Genomic DNA, 20689 nt, shown 5'->3' on the forward strand with positions numbered 1-20689 from the left:
AAAGGTAGTTTTTTTTTTCTTTTAAGTAGATTGACGTGGCTTTCTTGCATGTTTTGACAATTTATATAGTAACAGATCTGCTAGACTAGATGTCTAACCTGCTGAAGCAGGAGTGTCCTGGTTTGTCTCAGAGTGACGTAGGGTGGAAGGAAGCTTAAAACCCTGTAGCTGGAGCCAAAAAACCATACAAACTGGAACATTTAATTATGTCAATAGTAGCCTGTACATTTTTGGGTTGGTGGGATTCAGAACATTTTATGAGATTCTGGTCTTGTTACAGAATATGAACAATTATTTTATCAGTAAAGTTTTTTGGTTGACGCTTTATACACTAATATCTTTTCGGATACCACTGTGTTCCCAGATATTTGTTTGTGTTTTCAGTCCTGCAGCGGAAAAAAAAAAAAAAAAAAAAAAGCTTAGTGTTTTCCTCAAGATGCAATCTGTACAAATTGTGTTGTGTCTGCGAATGACCCAGCGGCCGTCAGTGATGTGCAGCTATGCTGCTCCTCATGTCAGCTATCCACTCTAAATTGTATGACAGGACAAAGCAGCGGATGAGACAAGCTGTCACTCAGCCACGCTGCCCTTTGAAGGGAGGCCATGGGGTGAAAAGGTGCCGCAAATGGGCTGTGAAGTTTACATATACTGCCCACTGTTAAACAGATTACCTCTAATGAAGTGTCTAATGCTCAGACCAAATCAGCCTAATCCTCGCTGGCAGTTCGTCCCATGGCTGCCAAAAAAACCACCACCCTCTGGCCCTCTCTCGCCACTGAGGCCGCCAAGCACAGGGAGGTGCCCAGCGTTAATAAAGCAAGACAGTGTGCGATCTGACATGCAAATGTAGGTCATTGCATATGTAAATGTGTGATTACAAACCTGCATGCCAGAACACATTACTGAGACTTTGGTCTCAGCGTGCGGTTGTCACACTGCTTTAGAGGCTCATGCTAACATTTGTCAACTTACCATGCAGTGAGTGAAAGTAATTCCTGGTCTTAATCTCAAACTGTATACAGTACAGAGCTGCTCTACATACAATCCCCTCCTCCTTTTATAGACTTTATTTCTACTAATTGGGTAACACTATTCTTCAGTTCACCTTTTTATCTGCTGTCACCCTTTAAGCTATACAGAATGTTTGTTTTAAATTGGCTGTTCCTTTTGTTGTTTTTTTATTTGAATTATTTTTTTGAAGCATAAAGCATTGGGTATGGTCTATTATAACACTTTGTGAATATACAATGCACTGCAAGGTATCATTTGCATAGAACTAACTGTCTGTGCCTAATTAAGGTTACTTTTCATATTCAACCAATATTAGAGAAAACAATAAATACATAGTTAATTAAATAAATTGCTTTGACTAATTTGTTGGTACTTCTGTCTTTGGCAACTTATTTCCTGAAGGAGGCAAATTAGTTGCCCTTAGCGCTAGTCACATAGGGCTTTTGTACCTAGAACTATGTGCTGAATGGACTATTGAAAATGTATGCAGTATATCATGGTAGATCCTTTGATTTAAACCCCCAGGACTATTTGTATATGGAATTTGTCCGACCATGAATATAGCAACATTGATGCTTGCACTAATGCTTGTGTTTCTAAAATACTGTTTTTCCCCACAAACTTTGGTGGTTCCAAGAGAGTCCCTTTGCCATCTTCCCACTATCATCAGTGACATGTGGCAGTCAGATATCCGTCACCTTTTGTTGCCACAGTTTTAAACAATAAAAGGTTACAAAGAAACCTCTAATGGTCAGTGTTTAAAATTATAACTAAAGGGCTTATCTTGAATATTACCAGAGTGCTACACAATTATCTTTTAAAGGATTTTGGGGGATTCCATGCTAACTGATCCAACCTAAGTCACTTCAAAGATAGGGATGTCATGCTGTTTTGCTACGTTGCTGACGACAGTGGGAATGAAAACAATGCTCGTGTTATTGTTTCTATGCGCTCTGCCTTTTAAATTTAAATGTTTGAAAATGGCATTTTGTTGTCACATAAAAAAAAAAAAAAGTTTGTATTTTTTTGTTTTTATTCTTCCACAGCTATTGTAGATAGATGTATTTACTGTGAAATCCAAGTATGGCTTATTGTGATAAATGCTGTTTCTACTTCATTTACAGAAGCCACTGCGGCCAGATATGGGTCACAATGCACTTGCAAATTTTCAGATTGAGAAGAAGATTGGACAAGGACAGTTTAGTGAAGTGTACAGAGCAACATGTTTGCTAGATTCCATGCCAGTAGCCCTGAAAAAAGTGCAGGTAAGAGAAAAATAAATAAATACATTTAAAGTGCATTTATGTAATGCATTAGAAGGCGTAATATCTAAATATTTTTTGTATCTTTTGTAAGGGTGATGTGCTCTGTGTAAAGTATAAATAACAAGTCCCAAGTGTTATTCCTTACTATAGCCATCAATAATGGATCTTTTCAGCCTTCTGCTGTCCAGATCATTGATCTTGGCCTTTAAAATAAGGGATGTAATACATAAAATCGAGAAGAAGAAAAATATACCACAAAGGTCTTTCCAATCTTTGTACCATCTGGTCAAGTTATGAGTTAATACAGTAATCGTACTATAGTTTACAGTGGGTGGGTAAATTCATGTACTGTAAAAACTCTATATATCTTTTAACACAAATTGTCTGGCCTAATAAAAAATCTAAACTGATTAAAAGAAACTGATGAAGCACTGGTATCCCTGTCCTGAATTGTAGTATTAAATGCATTGACATAAAGCCAATTTAGAAGTGACATTTACTGCATTTATCTTGACACAAATTATACAGTTTCCCATGGATACATCATTAAAAAAATAATTGGAAACAAAAAGATTAAAAACAGTCTTAGCTCCTGCAGTTTTTCATTAGCCAGCCACTGTTTGTAACCTAATCCTTTTATTCTCTGCACTCTGGTGCTGGTGCTGTCATTGTTGTTGGGGATCATTACTTGCAATGAGGACCCTGGCAGGAACTCTTTCCAGGTATACACCACTAATGGCTGGCAGATAACAAGCATTTAGTTGCAGTATGAGTTTTCACACTGCATACTTTATTTTTAACCAAGTCTGTGCCTTGACTTCAGAAACCACATAAATCCCCCCCCCCCACATTTTTTTTTAAATTATGTTAGATATTTACATACAGCATATCCATAAATGTATAACAAAATGGTCTTATGTGGCCTTGGCTTGCGTAGCAATGTGATTTATTGCAAATTAAATGACTGTGGTCCATTGGTAGCACACTGTCTGACAGTACACTAGCACAGTGGCTGGAAAGGCCTTTTCTTCTCTGTGGTTTTATAGGCTTAGAAAAGTAAGTTAGAAATGTCAAAGCTGGATTCCCTTCTTTGTCATATGATACTGGCCACTCCCATTTCACTTGTTTTCCAGACAGGAACAGGTTCCTTCAGTCAGTTTTTTTTTTTCCAGAAAACACATTATATACCAACCATCCAATTATTTTGAAATACCTCAAATTAATTCATAGATTTGTTTCTTTCGTGTTTTCACTCTTTTCTTTGAAGATGGCATACATTAAGATCTATGTACTGCTTCTCTTTGATAGTCTTTTTCAGAATTTCTGACTAGGTGACTTACATGTCATGTCCTGAAAAGTTTACCACAGAGCAATATCCAAATAAATGCTATTGTGTTTTGTGGTTGAAATAAAAAAAAAAAAATGCTTGCAAAAAATAGATTCAAATTCAGTTATGTAATGTAAAAACAGTAGATACATGATCTTACCTGTATTAACATAAGTTTGCAGTTTATCCAGGTGTGTACCGCAACTGCAGTTTCTTTGTATGGTAATGCTTTGTGTGCAATCCTGTATACTGATATGCCATAACAGCATTTTCTTTTGAACTTTTGATAGATATTCGACTTGATGGATGCCAAAGCTCGTGCAGATTGCATCAAAGAAATAGATCTCCTAAAGGTAAAACACTAGAGGAGTTAAAAACAGCATCTTGTGTTGTATTATGTTTTCTAAAGGTGCCTCAGCTGAAACCTGATACTGAAGAAAAACAATTGATCTGTATCAGATGCACAGTTTCCTGTGAGGCGAATGCAGATCACTACAGTAGCTTCCATATATCATTCCTTGAGGCCCAGATTGACTCTTTTTTAATGCCAGAAAACTATCTGTCTGAATAAATGGCACAGTGTATTGAAATGGGATTTTTTTTTTTGAGAGAGAGAGAGAGAGAAAGAGACAGAGAGAAAAAGATCAATAAATTGGGATTTACATTTTTTTTTTACTAATTACACTGGCACAGAAAATAGTGCTTGCTCTGAGGAAGCAAGCGCTCATGTTTTGAGAGCACCAAATTTGTTTCATTGGGTTGGTAAGGGTAATTGTTTATGGATGACTGGCTTTGTGTGACAGTGCTCATGCAAGGTGAGGCTTGATGACACAGGAGACGTCCATCCACGAGCCACACGAGTCACAGCATGGGTGAATGCAATCTCACACTCCCAAGCAGCGTTTTGCCAGTCAGCTAACATGAATGTACATGGCCTTCAGTGGGGCGAGAAGTTAATTTAGTAGTCACGTTTATACGCTCTTGTTGTGTGTGTTCCTGCCAACCCCCCCGCCAGCAGTTACTTACAGTTAACTGGTAATTGATTTTTGTCAATATACCAGGCTGCATCATGCAATTAACAGACTGTCAAGAAATAGTGGATGCTTTATCAGCAAGCATAGCAATAATCAAAATAAAACTGGAATAGTAAAAAAGTTAAATTTAATTTGTGGCTCTTGGTTGTCTTTATTTTAGGACAGTGTCTATTTTAACTGTACCATGTTTTACTAATACATTTAAACCTGTTTTTTACTGTTCCACGGTTCTCAAACTTTTGTGCCATGTAGAGTGTTTTTTTATATATATATATATATATTATATATATATATATATATATATATATATATATATATATATATATATATATATATGTGTGTGTATATATATATATATATATATATATATATATATATATATATATTTTTTTTTTTTTTTTTTTTAATATTTTGAAATATTTATATTGACATTGCCAAAATTAAATGCAATATCATTCTGCACATTTAGTAAGTTTATAGTAAATCCTTATCCTATCAATTTTGTATGTCATGTCTGCTCCTTTAGTCCTGAATTAATGGTCTCTGACAAATACTTTTTCTATGATTGGTTGAATTTGCTTTATTCGGTTCTGTTCATAAATATATGTATAAAGTCATTGTGGTTGCATGTTGTGAGTCTTTGACCAGCCAACAAGGCAATCTTGTTTTGCACTAGGCACTTTTTGTTCTAGAAATATTACACAGTAGTTGACCTTTAACTCGTCTCCTTTTAAAATGTAAATTTGCTTTTAAAATCTGTGTGTTCTGCAGCCAAACCATATATTGGTCAGCTTTTATAGCCAAATATTTTTTGCCTGAAGTGAAAGTTTAGTATAATATTAAATGTTGCACGTACAATATTCCTTATTTTCATTTCGTGAATGTAACACCACCCCTTTTACAAATTTCCGGATCATTTCTGTGTTTTTATGTGCAGGTTGTGTGTTATAGGGATTTCACAGTATACTTGGGTTATGGTATTCTATATAGTATACTATGCTGTTCATTCTTAAAAAACAATGACTATAGTTTTACTTTAGCCAAGTTGTTTTTTTTTTTGTTTTTTTTGGTGAACTGCTTGGTAATGCTTTTTTAAAATTTATTTTCATTAATATCACTTGCCCTAAGAAAGCTCAGTATCTCAAAGAAATCATGTTTAAACCATTAATTGCACTTCCTTTTGTCATTTCAGCAACTGAACCACTCAAATGTAATTAAATATTATGCATCATTCATTGAAGAGAATGAGCTAAATATAGTCCTGGAGCTTGCAGATGCTGGCGACCTTTCACGAATGATAAAGGTAGGAAGGTTATTTCTGACTAATGCTTTGTTTCCATCTACTACCAGCAAGAAAGTGATCTCAAATGGTCTTGGTTTGTTTAAATTATTTTTCTTTGTTTTTAAATGTATAAACCTGGTTTGGTAGCTTAGTTCATCATGTACAATAGCTATTAGTTGGTGGCTGACCCTCGTATTACAGTAGATACCCAAATCAATACAAAAAGAATGAAAGTACAGAAGTTGGATGGACTCTGAAAATGAAACAAAATTACGGCCCAAGAATCAACAACAGATTGAATCTATCTATTGAATCTATATGAAGAGTATACCGTAGCAAATGTAAAGCAGCAGTATCTATATATGATTTAGTCTGACCATTTCAGAATTCAAGTTAAATCAAATGGCCCTTCAATTGCATATACTTACAGAATATTGCATGCGTTTGTTTTTAAATGCATCGATGGCCGATTTGCACCCTGTTGACATCAAACAACCCTCAGATACGCAAAGTGAGCTACGGGAAGAATAGGTCCACCAGCATTGTTTGGCTGCCGGCCAAGGTTCCTGTGCTACATTCTATATTGAGAAGTTGTATTAAATATGGGAAAAAATAAAATTATAAAGGAACAAAGAAATAATCCATCCTTATTTTTATATAAATATATTTTGCTTGCACATAATGAATAGTGTGCATATAACCTGCTTGATATCAGTTGGTGAACATTTGCATAAAGCTAGTTGGTTTCTTCAAGGATGCGAAAACTGGTAACCCCTTTACTGCAGGATTATTAAACATTTTAGTACCTGAGTACCTGATATACAGAATGTGGTAGTAATTGAAGAAATATCAGTTGTTTTAAAATAGATGGATAATGACTTTTTACTGTATGTTAATATTTAGTGGGGGGGGGGGGCTTTCTATTCCATTGTCCGTGCCTTTATAATAATATTTAATGTAATGTATAGCTTTAGTTTGCTCTTACTGTTATCATATTCATGCCTGCCTAGCAAGCTCTTTCCTTTATTTACATCGACCACACTTCTTAACTAGTGTGTAACAACTAAATGGTGCAGTTCCATATGATAAAACAGAAATAGGCACAATCAGCTGTAGAGATACTGCACAACGCAACACTTTACCACCTTGCAGTAAGGCAAGGGACAAATAGAAGGCTTTTTCTTGGTAACCCCTCTTTCTGCTTCTATTTTCTACATAGTTTTATTAGTATTGATCAAACTTTTGTCATCAGTTATTAAAGCCTTTAGTATAAAACGGTTCATAAAATCCCAACTTTAATTAATAAAAAAACACTTAAACAGCACTCTTTATATACTGTAACTCATGAGAATGCATTATGTCTAAGGGTCATTTTTTTCAAAATCCTCTGCCTAAAAAGTTGACAAAATAACCATGGTTCAGTGTCTGGTAGATTGTCCATCAGATTCTGGAAAGTAATTCAGTGTAATGCTCTCCTTTTTCTCATTTCATTTGAAGATGTATAAAAATAGGCCAAAGCCAAAAGAATATTCTGTTAAAACTGAAATCAATGGAAAAAGTTTAGAGAAAGGGCAATTTTATGTATATTAAAGTTATGCACCAGATGTGCACACAAGAAAATAACCACAAAGTGGATTTTCAGAGTATTCATGTGATTTAAATTGAAACAGATTATATTTTACTGTATAAAATATGATGAAAAGAGAAGTGTTCTGATTTTGGTAGACCAACATTGCTGAACTTTGATAGAGCTTGTTATGTCAACCTAATTCATGAATGTCTATATTTTGACATAAAAAACAATCAGTGGGTTCCTATTGTGTCTCCACAAAGGTAGTTATTGTAGTGAAGACTGAATATTAATCCTGTTGTCATTTCTCACCTGTTCACTTTTATTTACTTATAAAATGTCAAGCCCTTAAAAGAAAATACTCATACATCCAGGTTATAAAAAAAACAAAAAAAAAAAACCTGTACAAGAATTTTTGTTTTGGGCGTACACAAGAATGTGCCTGCAAGTTTTTCAGACTCATTTATAGGGTGGTATCTGCAGTTTGTACAGTGGATGTCTTGTGCTTGGGCAGCTGTAAATTGAGGCTTTTTTGGTTTTTTTAATTATTATTTCAACAGCATTTTAAGAAACACATGAGGTTGATACCAGAGAGGACAGTCTGGAAATATTTCGTTCAGCTGTGCAGTGCCTTGGAACACATGCATTCTCGACGTGTCATGCACCGAGGTATTTCAGTCAAGGGAAACTTCGAGAGTAATCCAGATATCATCATGCTAAAATTGATATATATATATATATGTGTGTGTGTGTGTGTGTGTGTGTGTGTGTCTATATATATATATATATATATATATATATATATATATATATATATATATATATATATATATATATAAATGCATGCACACACACACACACACACACACAACACGCTTTTGGTGCTAGAGTGGTCATTTGTTCATTTTATATAACTCCTATCCCTGGCATCAGTGTCTTCCATACAGTTGTTACCCACTGTTCAGATATGTCAGGGGGAACATTTTCTCATCATTTTACCCCCAAAAATGATGCTCTGCAAGGGTGACTGACAGGTACTCTCATTTTGTTCATATAAAACATCACTATTCATAGCCAGGAACATACTTGCTTTTATTTATTCTAAAATAACAAGAGCAACATTTTCAGACTTTGCTGTGTACAACTCTGCATTCTAAATAAAGTATTGCAGATCGTGGCATGAGCTTTGCCGTTCCACCAGGTACAATGTAGAATAAATCAGTTGGTACTCTTGTCAGATGGACATCTACTGTGACATCTGTGTGCTTAGAAAAGCAGCATATCTGCTTTTGTTTCCTTCTGTATGGTTTGTAGCCAGATTTCTGAATCTGAATCTTGTATTTATTTATTTGTTTAATTTAACATCAGGAAGGTGCTCAGAACATAGTATTAATTGAGAATCTTGGTACCAATCATCTTTATCAAGATTACTTTGTGCCCTGTTGCATTTAACATCAGTAGAAAAATAAAACGCTTTAATAAGGCGTAAAACATCAGCCCAGAAGCTATATTTCTAAACGTCAGGTTGTATTCTTGAACAAGGTTACATGAAAATTTCTGCTAATTGTATTAAACAATTTTGCAATATAACTCTACCTTGACCCATCCAAGTCCTGATCAAATTAAATTAATGTAACAATGCTTCAGGGCACTTTTACAGTCAGAGATGTTAAACATAAAAGGATGGCTGTCTTGTGTTCAATGTGGTGAAATTGTTACTTCACTCAGAACTGCAGAGTCACTGCATCAGCTTCTGTTTTCTGACCTTCGTAGTGGCTGTGACACCTTTCTTACTCTCATTGGGGTATGAAGTGAAATGTTGTATTATGTATTTTTTTTTTTTTTTATTACTTTGTTTGTTTATTTATAACAGCAATTTAGGTTGTGAGATGTTTGTGAATTGCTTTTGCCATTTTATCTATGTGTAGACAGGAAGGTGATCTCAGTCCGCCCTTCAGAATCGTGCCTTTTCATCTCTCTCTACAACATCATTTCCATTGTGTCCAGGAGTAAATGGGTGTGGTTTAGAAGGGGTCAGAACCTTCCTGCCTAGTGTGACACACATCCATCAAACGTAGCTGCGTTTTTGCATATTAAAATTAAACCGCTTACCAATGTATTATTATTTTTTTTTATTTATGTTTTACAGATATTAAACCAGCTAATGTGTTCATTACAGCCACCGGGGTAGTAAAATTAGGAGACCTGGGACTTGGCCGATTCTTCAGCTCAAAAACTACAGCAGCACATTCTTTAGGTAAGAAAGCCTTCAAGTTCAGCACAGTAGAAGGCCAATTTAATTATAGAAGCTGGATGTGTTTCATTATATCACATAGACTAAAACCATGTGTCTATTGTTAAAAAAACTCCTGCAGCCTTAGGCAAACCTTACAAAGCGGTGCTGGGTATATCCATTTCATAGAGCACTTAGGGGCTTCCTGTTGCCTTGACCTCCAACCTTTTCACAGATGATGCCTGGGTGTAACAAGTCTAACCCCTGCTACTGCAGTCTGATTGCACAAGAGTGCCATAAAAAAACAAGCAGGCTATGATAAATGGACTGCACTGAGATCCCATGCTGGGCTGACCTGCTGATCTTTTTAAGGAATAAAACAAAAAAAAGCAGAAATTGTTAAATTTATTTTTGTAAAAAAAAAACATTTCAAATTTTTTTTTTTTTTTTTTTTTTTTTTTTTGAAAATTGTAATAAAATGATTTTCAATCAAAACCTTGAGAAGCTTGAAAATGTCTGTTTAAAAATACACAGCTATAAATGATGAAGTGATTTTCAGATAGGGGCTGTAAATCCCTAAATCCTGTATTGCAGCAATGCCTGACACCCCATAAAAATGTCTCTAGTGGGGTGTTGATTTCAATGCCGTCCTTGTTTTGAGCGGTGCAGTTAGATACTGTATCTACAATTCAAGAAGTTTGCTAATATATCAACTCATGCTGAAATGATCTGCTCATGAATAGCTGTAGACAATTTAAAATGAATTAAATACATGAAAATAAAATTATTTTATTATCAATACCCTTTCAAGAATGTATTCTGGATTTGATTCGTGATGAAACAAGCAGTGGTAAAAATGAAGTTTATTTATATATAGATCAGGGTTAGAAACTAACAATATTGTGCTACTTGTCCAAAGAACTAGTGTCTTTTGAAACTTGCTAGTCCTGATGTAAACTTACCAGTCCTTATGTGAAGTGCTTAAGTTGGAATCAACAACAACAGTTGGGGGTCCCAAAAAATAGGCTTAGAGTTTATTTTGCTAAAAAATTAACACGGTTATAAATTAAAATTTAGATTTACATTTTTTTTTTTTTTTTTTTTTTTTAAAAAGCACCTTCGTAAACGCGCATACAGATCGATCAATCGCCTGTTACTGAGCGACTGACTTGTACTGTGTGCTAAGAAACTGACACTGACAACAGCAGATGGGATGACAGGGGAAAACATTCTCTCAGCTGTGTCACCTTGCCGACCATGAACCTCTGTCTGAAATTGACACTGATGACAAAATGTTTATTTTATTGTACATTACATGTGTTGATATTTACAAAAATGCTGACTGACTGGCTATGAATTACTATCATCAATAATTAATGTACTCACGTACACATGCGGTCTTCACTAAAGTCTCAATTTAAAGACTGTACGTTTCACTGTAGCCCTCGGGATTAAATTGTTAGGTGGCTATTTATTTTATTTTTATTTTTTTAATTAGCAGTGGGAGAACGGCTTCAGCAAGTACAGTAGAACTGACGGACGCTGAATCTGCTATAGATCATAACAAATAAAAATGAGGAAAACACAGATCTTTTCAAAAAAACTGGGAGACTTTGTGTAAATGGATTTTATACTTTTAAATGCTGCAAGAACAGTTCTGCTTGTGATGCAGAAGAGGTGATTTATTTGCCCCCACTTGTGCTTGAGCCCCAGAGCGCACAGAATCACTGCCTGTGCACCTATTATTAGTGATTAAAGCCTTTTTTTTCAAACAAACTGATTATCGCTCACCAATACAGTACTGGTGTAAGAAAAGTGTGTTTTTAAAAAAGAAATTTCAGCTTCGAATCACTTAAAATATGCTGACGATGATGTAAACAACACCAAGCTACAGACAGCGAGTCCCAAGCTTTAAACATGTTACTGTTTATAGTTAAAAACTGAATATACTGTGTTATTATGTTTTAAGCAACATACTACAATAATGTTCATTAATGGCAATTGTTTATTAGTTTTAAAATGTTTAGTAAAATGTGACCTATTGTTTGACCTCGTTGGTACAACCGGCCCCCTTTGCTAATGACATCTTCAGTCAGGGTTGTAACCCAGTATAAATCTCTACATTTTCGTAAAATGGCTTTACACTTCAAAAATGCAACGTGTTTCAGTAAATTCAAATGGTTAACTTCGCATCCCGCACAGAGGGAGATCACAAAACTAAAAAGTCATTAGGAGGCAGTGTGATCCACAGGTTGAAGTCCAGGACTTGTAGCCAAAAGGTCACCAGTTCAAATCCCACCTCTGCCACTGACGGACACACTGTGTTACCCTGATCAAGTCACTTAACCTCCTTGAGCTCCGTTCGGTGGATGAGATGTAAATCAGTGTCCTATTTTAAGTGACTCTGCATATAATGCACAGTTCACAGCCACTATGAAAGGCACTATGTAAAAATAAATAAAAATATATTATTATTATTATTATTATTATTATTATTATTATTATTATTATTATTATTATTATTATTTATTATATTAAGTGGGGTTGGCATTGCAAGGAAGATGAAGGGAGGTTTCAATTTGAATGAATGTTTTCTAAGCATTATTTGTGAATGCTTATTCACCACTGCTACACCCCGTTAGAAAATTGACTTTCCTGCATTTTTTTAACGCAAGACTGAGTATAAAAGTATATGTACACATTTTTTTTATTATTAAGTACTCACCCAGAGGACCACTGAGACACAGACATCAACTAGTCCTCATCAGATTTAATTCCACTTGGGCGAGCGGGAGTTTCTAACCCTGTAGACACTGCAGCAGGTTACCTAGTGGTTCAGTGGCTTGATGCTCTGAGCTTTAACTCTCTGCCACTGGAGACTGGTAAAACTGCCAGAGGAATAAACATTAACTACCAAAATAATGGAAGCTGAGCATGTATGACAGTCCTAGACAATAGTACTAGACAGTCCCTCCAGGATTCTGTGATCGAGCAGTGCAGAATTCAGCGATGGAAGGAGAAAACCATTAATCACCACAGAAATTGTCACGACTAGGTGATTTTTCTTGCAAAGAAAAGTAAATATTTTTGGTTCCCAACAACAGCCACCTAAAACCTACAGAATTAATTGTACTGTAATTTCAAACGATCATCCTGCACAGTACCCGAAAACCCTTCGTGAAGACAGTGTGAAACTGTTTGGGTTGAGACTAAAGCACAAGTTTTTAATCAACTCTCTCTTAATCAACTCAGTCTTAAACTGTTTTATAATTTATAAATGTTAATGAACATATCATTTACTCGTGTATTTATGACAAAAATGAACAGGTATTGTTTACCTGTTGCATTTACTTCAGAGAATGAACACAAAGAATAATGTAATATTGTATTATGCTTGACAGCAATTTATATATTTGTTTTACAACATAGCAGTTTGTTACTTAAAAGATGACACAGTAATCAATTTCTGATTCAAAATGACGCTGAATACACCCGCAACCAATGCAGATTAAGCAAGATCAACAAAAATGACAAAAGGTACATTGTGCAGTAGTAGTAATAATAACTCACCATTACTGTTATTTAGGATTCAAACTACTTTTTTTTTTTTTTTTAAGCAAGACAGTGATGTTCTACTCGCAGTTCATCGTTCTACTCGCAGTAATATAGCATCAGTTCTGTTCTGCTGCACACAACTGGGTTCTGCTGTCTTCAGATAACAAACACCGCTCTTTTGAGACAAATTTACTGCAGGTTGTATGTTACACAGCCCTGCAATGAAAATGACTGTCTCATGTTTTTATATCATTAGTAAGCATGCCTGACCAAACAGTAAAGAAAGAAACTGAAGCATGAATATCGGTGTACATTATCAGCTAAAAATAACAAAAACTGCTAATTAGTCGATTTGAGTTTTTTTCCCTTATATCATTACCATGCTGATAGGCTATCGATTATCGGTGCATCCCTAGTACAAAATATATTGTCCATTTACTCTTGTTTTCCCTCTTGTGTAGTTTAGGCCTGGTTTTTACCCAATGTATGTTGGGAAATGCAGTTTTAATTGGGTTTATAGGAAGTGTTAACATGGAAGATTTTCCATATTATTAAACTAGATTTAAATCCTTTAACTGTTCAAATGTCTAAAAAAAAAATCATGTTTTGAGTCACGAATGTGTAGACAAAAATATAAAAAAGAAAATCCTTTTTAAGAACAGTCAATATGTTGTATATTAAGCCCTTTATTCTTTAAATAATAATAGAATGCTTCTTTATTTTACCTCATTTTGTCTATCTTTGTGAATGTGCACCCTTTGCTGTAATCCTGTAAAGAAATGCTCCAGGCAAAAAAAAAAAAAACATACACACACACACAATCACTGGAGAATAAAATATTATATTCCACTTACAGATTATTTTGAATAGTTTTTGTGAACACTTTACATTTCAAATATTAAGTGATTTTGTAAAGCTGACATAATACAAATTACATAATCTTTTTTATGTTTATTAATTAACTTGTGTTTGCCTTTCTTATAAGACACACTACAGTGCTTTATTTCTCTTTTGTGATTTACTAAGCTTAAACTTGCCAGCGTCTGCAATTCATAGATTTCTACATGGTGGGTTAAATTCACCCAGGGGCATATAGACCCTGTACTTTGCTTTCCCACTGGGTGAATAGACTAAAGCCACACTCTGCAGGGGGCTTGACAGTTGGAGCTGTAATGAGACAAACCTGCACTATAGAACACTGGGATGTGCGTTGGATGGGGGTTCAGGAGGCTGTGTTATATGCCTGTCAATTCTCTGCTTTAGAAGCCAAGACGTAGCCTTTTAACTTTCTCTTTCAGCATCTGAGCTGCCTGCAGATAAAAACTGCAAAATCGTAGTAATCTAAGCTTTTTGATCCAGGGGCTGCTTCCCCTTTAAATTGCAAGAAAAGAATAAAACAAAAGCCATTCAGGAAGAAACCAGTTATATAAAAGTGAAAAAATAATTGCAATCCTTGAGTTACTGTATATTTGCATTGAATCCAAACAGTCTCCACAAAGAATAGTACTAATTATCTTAACCTAAAGATGCTGCTATTACATGCAAATTGTGAGGCGAAAACCATCAAATTAGATAGGCAGCTACTGATCTTTTTGTTAATGGCCATGTTGCTGTTCTATTTTTAATACGAATCATATTTGTCTGTGTCCTTTTAATTCTTTGTTAGACTAGATATTTAATATTTTAAATAATTTTATTAACAACTTGTTATATATATATATATATATATATATATATATATATATATATATATATATATATATATATATATATATTAAACTATGTTTAGGTTTTTATAAGTTAAGTATGTAATGATTCATGGTGTGTCACTGTTCCAGTAATGCCTTAAGGTATTTCCTTCAGATGATGTGTAGTTTAAGGTGTGATGCATATGAGTGTAAAGTGGATCATTAAACTGAAGAGAGATGTATTGATTTTGTATGTTTCAACTGCAAAATGCTTAACCAGCTTAAATCATACTGTAAATCTTAATGACCTGCTTCTTCCTATGCAATGTGTTTTTATATACCTGTGGTGTATTTCTTTCACTCGGGTGGCCACAGGAGATTTTAGACTGTAGTGCATTTAAGGTGTTGTACTAGGGCTAAACTGCCAGCATTTGTCTGTATTTTTCCTATCATCAATCTTTTACACTCATATCTACCCCCTAATGTTCCAGAAGCTTTCCTTGAGCTGCTGGTAGGAATTACTTTTGCTTTCGGTAAACTATGATCCTTCAAACTTTTGTGTTTTACCTGCCCCCTGCGGATTTTCTACAGCTGCCTGTCTGAACATTACTCACTGACAATTATTTACCTTTAGTCTTTTGGCAAAGAAAAGGGTGGATCTTTGACTTTGTCCCTCCCCAATTTCTAGATCAACACAGAAACCTGGTTCGAAAGTATATACCGGATTCTGCAGGGTCAATGCCCTTGGTTTGAATGATTGCCCTCTCCTCCCCCCAACCTTTAGCTGAAAGTAAAATTTCCATCATTATTTTCTGGTTTTTAATAACCATGTGCAAGTAATACCTGAGGGGAAATATCGCGGCTCACATGAATAGAAAAAAAAAACTGCCTACAAGTAGTTGCTCTGTGCAGTGATGATTTAGACTATTGCTGCAACATCAACGGTGCAGTTTCGGATCAGATGATTAAGATCCTGAAGTCTGATTGATTATGCTTTCCTGTTGCGCTACAATCCATTTTCTTTGTATTGCTCATATTAATGCTGTAGTGTTACTTTGGATGCTATCTCTTTCTTACAGAGATTATGTAACCATTTTAATGGACCAAACATTTCAATTGTTTCTACATTTTTTAAATGTAGCAACTTTTATTTCAGTGTTTTCCTCCTACAGATGTGTTTTTTTCATGATGTGCTTGTGCACTGCACACTGTAGCTTTAAAGTTGAATGTTTTGTTTTATGAAAATATGACGTAACAAATCAGTAATCAGTAAATATGTTAAATGCACTTGATTCTTTAGCATGACTGCTGTGCTCTACCTTTTGAATTTTAAGTATGCCTAATATATCTACCCAATGTTAGTAATGGGTGTAATTTCACCCCTGCCTGATTTTGGTAATAAAAAAATATGTGTAATCTAGATTCTGACATAGGTTGATCATCCCTAATGTTAATTAACCTTTTACTCAGAAATGGTTTGTGCTACAGATTTGTGCTAGGTGTCATTTTACTGGAAATTGCACGCCAGCGTGTTATTCCTTTGGTCATGTCATCTGAGTCTAATTACATTTTTGTTGCGGAAAATTTCACTGGAATTTTTACCTGATTATTATTCAGATTTCTTTTGAAATGGAGGGGGCCAGGTTAGGTTTCGATTTTTTTTTTTTTTTTCACAGCAAACCAAATGTATTACCTTCTTAAAATGTTGCACATAAGAAGCAGAGACCGTGACTTTTCTACTGCATGTTTTTATTTTTGGGGTTTCACCCGAAGGTCAAAGGTCAAACACTTTGTTAAGGTGCATCATCTTTTGGTTGTCTTCCAAATGTAATTTTCAATACGATTACACCTACCACAGGTCTATAGCTCAAACAGTGTATGAGTAAAAGGTAGATTAATAGGAGGGGGAGGGGTGGGGTGCTTACTTTTTTATTTTTCTATATTACATTTAATTAAACTGTAAAATATGGGTAGATTAAGCTGGGATTTTATTTATTACTAATTTGAATCTGTAAATACTAATACTATGAAGGCTATTGTACAATATTTAAGTGCAATTGCTTTGCAGTTTACACTGCAGGGCTGTATCTTGTGTTTATTATCAGGACAGGGATTGAGTGAAATATATTTCAGAATGGGTGGCATTTTTATAAAAAGGTGGGCTTTTACTGATTCTGTTTGCTGTAAAAGCCTGCCAGAGATTTAAATATAATTTAGATACATTTTTAAATTCAGTCTCTCAAAAAGCAATATTCGATGCAGTATCTGTTCTTTTAATAAAGCGCTTTAAATTCAACAATATTCAGTTGTAGTCTTCAAAATGTTATACATGTCTAGGCATTGCCTGGCACAATCTCAGGGGTCAACATTAAATTATAAATACCAGAACTAACATATTTCTTCTGTGTTTTTGTGTTCCAGTGGGTACCCCTTATTACATGTCTCCAGAGAGGATACATGAAAATGGATATAACTTCAAATCTGACATCTGGTCACTAGGCTGCTTGCTCTATGAGGTAAACTATAAAATACCACCAACTTAATATACTGATGTTTCTTCACTTTACGAGATGTAATACTAGCCTTATTAAGATGAGGTATCTATCATGAAATTATAGTATCACATTTTTACAAGGAAAGCAATATGAAACGGAAATCTGTAGAATATTTGAAGAGCTTTGGAAAATGATGTTGACACGTTAACTATAATTACACTTAAAAACTGCTTTGCATCTCTGCTTAATAAAAGACTGTGAGATTTGCATCGCAACAGAAAACAAGTAAATGCTGGGTAGTCCTGACGGTAAAATACTGTACTATAATGTCATTTTAATTCAAAGGCCAATACGTAATGCCACACAGCAGTTAAACTAGGCACCCTCACGGGACGATCGCTTCTCAAGTATACTGTAGTAAAATAGGATTCTGCAGCCTTGAGTAAAAATAATCGTGATCATATAACAAGTTGCTTACCCACGAGGACTTGTTTTGATGTATTGTCCTCAGTGACTGAGCACCATTGACATGTGTATACTGTATTTAAACTGCTGACACGCAGAGGTGTTTTGCTAATTGTAATGTGACGTGTTCCGAGGGCAGTGTAAATGATCAGGCTGGAGTCTTGATTTACAGTTTAAAACCAGTGTTGGTTTTATTTTTTTCTTACAGTGTGGTGGGGAAACAACCACTAATAAAACAAACAAAGAAAATAAACCTTACTTTCAGTTGGAGCACTAACTAAACAATACTTTGTGTGGCCCCTGTGCATACATATGGGAACATCTAGTGGTCAACCCATTACACTGCAGGGAACAAAGCTTTCATTCTCAAACTAACATACTGATTCTGCAGCACTTCACCACAGTAATCATATCGGTCCGCTTTTAAGAATCAACCGCTTATAAGACTCAAATGATCCGGGACGGATGTGATTCTTATAAATGGAGTGCACTGTATATTTTCCTTTTGTTGTAGCTTATACCACTGAATCTCCTTATACTCAACTCCGTACTTTGGAGTTTGAAAATTTGCTCAGCTTACTAAAGGAAGTTGAGGGGCCATCCACATTATGTTGAGTGAATCATCAAAAACATAAAGGATAAACAGCTCTGGTGAAAAGCTAAGGAGGAAAAATGGTGTTCAGCTTTCCCATAATAAAAATGTAATCACTGAAAGGAAAGCAGTTGATGTTCCTTTTGATTCCCTGTGTGTAATGTTGTTAGCTATTTTTTTGGTAATTCAATAGTAACTACAACTTCCAAAGAGCCTCCGGCTGCAAACGCAGAGATTCCAACTCTAAGCTGTGCAGAGACTATTGCTCCCGTTACTAATTAGTCTCCCACAATGCACCTGCCTAGCTGTTAACTCAAGTCAGACCCGTCTGTGAGAAGAGACCAACCAAGTTTGCATTTCAGATCCCTTGGTGCTGTTGGCACTTCATTCCTGGGCAGTCCTGTAAACAATACTACTGATTCATGTGGGTTGTGGGGTGGGTGCTTTCATCGTGAGAATTGCATCTCATGTCACATCACATGACTTGAAACAAAGACCACACTAGACTAATCTGAGATTAGATTACAAGCTAAGAGTTACACTAAAATAGACTGGTTTTGGTGTTCATTGGAATATTATATATGCCATGTCAGGGGTTTGTTGGTTTTAATATCATGATAGATTGTTGCCTTAATCGTACACACAAACCCACTTCTATTAATTGTGTCACTTTTTATAAAATGGGTATTTTAAATACTCTATCCTGATTTGTCAAAGCAGGTCATAAAGGGGTGTTGCTATTATAGCATATTACCATGGGTCGGCACTTCTTTTCAAACAGGGGAAAATCACTGGTAAATATCCATACGCCATAGGAAAGGAAAAAAAAAAAAAAAAAAAAAAAAAATATTGCAGACATGACAAAAAAAAAAAAAAAAAAAAAAAAAAAAAAAAAAAAAAAAAAAAAAAAAAAAAAAAAAAAAAAAAAAAAAAAAAAATTGGAATTTATTGCAATAAACATGGGGATTGTTCTAACACTGGAATTACATGTGTGTTATCGGTAAAACTTTATACGTCCATTTTGCTACTCCTTCACACAAAAAAAAAAAAAAAAAAAAAAAAAAAAAAAAAAAAAAAAAAAAAAAAAAAAGAATGAGATTTATGTAGATGTTGACCTTTTGGGAAACAGAAGTGTACATGAGATTTATGTAAATATGAATCAGACACCAGTGTGATGAAATATTGAAAGTGAATCAGACACCAATGATTAAAGTAGTGAAGAAAGGCAAAAGTAAGTATTCAAGTCAATTCAGAACTCTTCATTCTGATCGTTCTTCTTCTTCTTGAACTATATCGTTTTTGGCTTTTTAAAAAAAGATTTGGATTGCTCTTAAGAGACTGGAGGTTAAGTGGATGTTTGTTGCCACTGCCCCCGTCCCTCTCAGTTCTTCTCTGGTCAGTTGCATCTCAAGCCCTGCCTGCTGCCACCTACTTTGCACAAACTGCCGTCTTTCTCACCACTGTGAAGTGGTAGCACAAATCTGGTATGGATACCCCGCATAACAAAGAACGATCCTGATCCTGTCGCAGTCTTGTGAAGAAGGTTCTGCCTGATTTAAAGGCAGACTCATTTGTGCTGTGTCACAATGAAAATGGCCAGTAATATTTTACATTAAATTGTAATGAACAAACTAAGAATTACAAGAAGTACAACAAATCAAATAAAGAAAAACTACACTTTCAGTGGCTATGTTCAATTCAAAATCTAGAAATCGTTTTTTTTTTTTTTTATAATACATTTTTGCTTTTATAAAAAAAAAGTAATATGGAACTTTTTCTCTTAGCTAAGTTTTAGGCAGAGGGATATTTTAATGCAAATGATTGTATTACACACCCTGCCATATTTATTATTTTCTCCATGCTGTGTATCTTTTTATTACTTAAACCAAATTACTTGATCTGACCTGTCTTTTGGCAGATAACAGGAGTAGTCAATGCCATATACAGGCACTGTGCGGGTGCCTTATTGACAACATCTTAACTGGAAGAGGAGTGGATACATTGCATTCTCTGGTTTTTTGGTGTAGACTGGTGTTTTTAGCATTGTAAAGCAGCTAAAGCAATGATAAACAAATCAAAAGAAGTTTTGGAAAATAGCTGTATTGTTCACCACATTAAATCTCCAGGGCATTGGGGATTTCCAAGAATTGGGTTATTTCCTAGATGCTAATG

The 20689-nt window shown here is 34.9% G+C and overlaps 1 protein-coding gene across 3 annotated transcripts in view; it reads left to right on the forward strand.

Annotated features, from left to right (window-relative positions):
* Window positions 1–20689, forward strand: part of LOC121330962 (serine/threonine-protein kinase Nek7) — a 60016-nt gene that overhangs the window by 23984 nt on the left and 15343 nt on the right. For all 3 annotated transcript variants that reach the window (XM_041277987.1, XM_041277986.1, XM_041277985.1), the window contains 6 exons: window positions 2136–2276; window positions 3894–3956; window positions 5830–5940; window positions 8050–8158; window positions 9639–9746; window positions 17387–17481. In XM_041277987.1, coding sequence (XP_041133921.1) covers window positions 2136–2276; window positions 3894–3956; window positions 5830–5940; window positions 8050–8158; window positions 9639–9746; window positions 17387–17481 — 627 coding nt within the window. The remainder of the gene's footprint in view (window positions 1–2135; window positions 2277–3893; window positions 3957–5829; window positions 5941–8049; window positions 8159–9638; window positions 9747–17386; window positions 17482–20689) is intronic.

This window comes from Polyodon spathula, chromosome 18, assembly GCF_017654505.1.
Source record: "Polyodon spathula isolate WHYD16114869_AA chromosome 18, ASM1765450v1, whole genome shotgun sequence".
NCBI lineage: Eukaryota > Metazoa > Chordata > Actinopteri > Acipenseriformes > Polyodontidae > Polyodon > Polyodon spathula.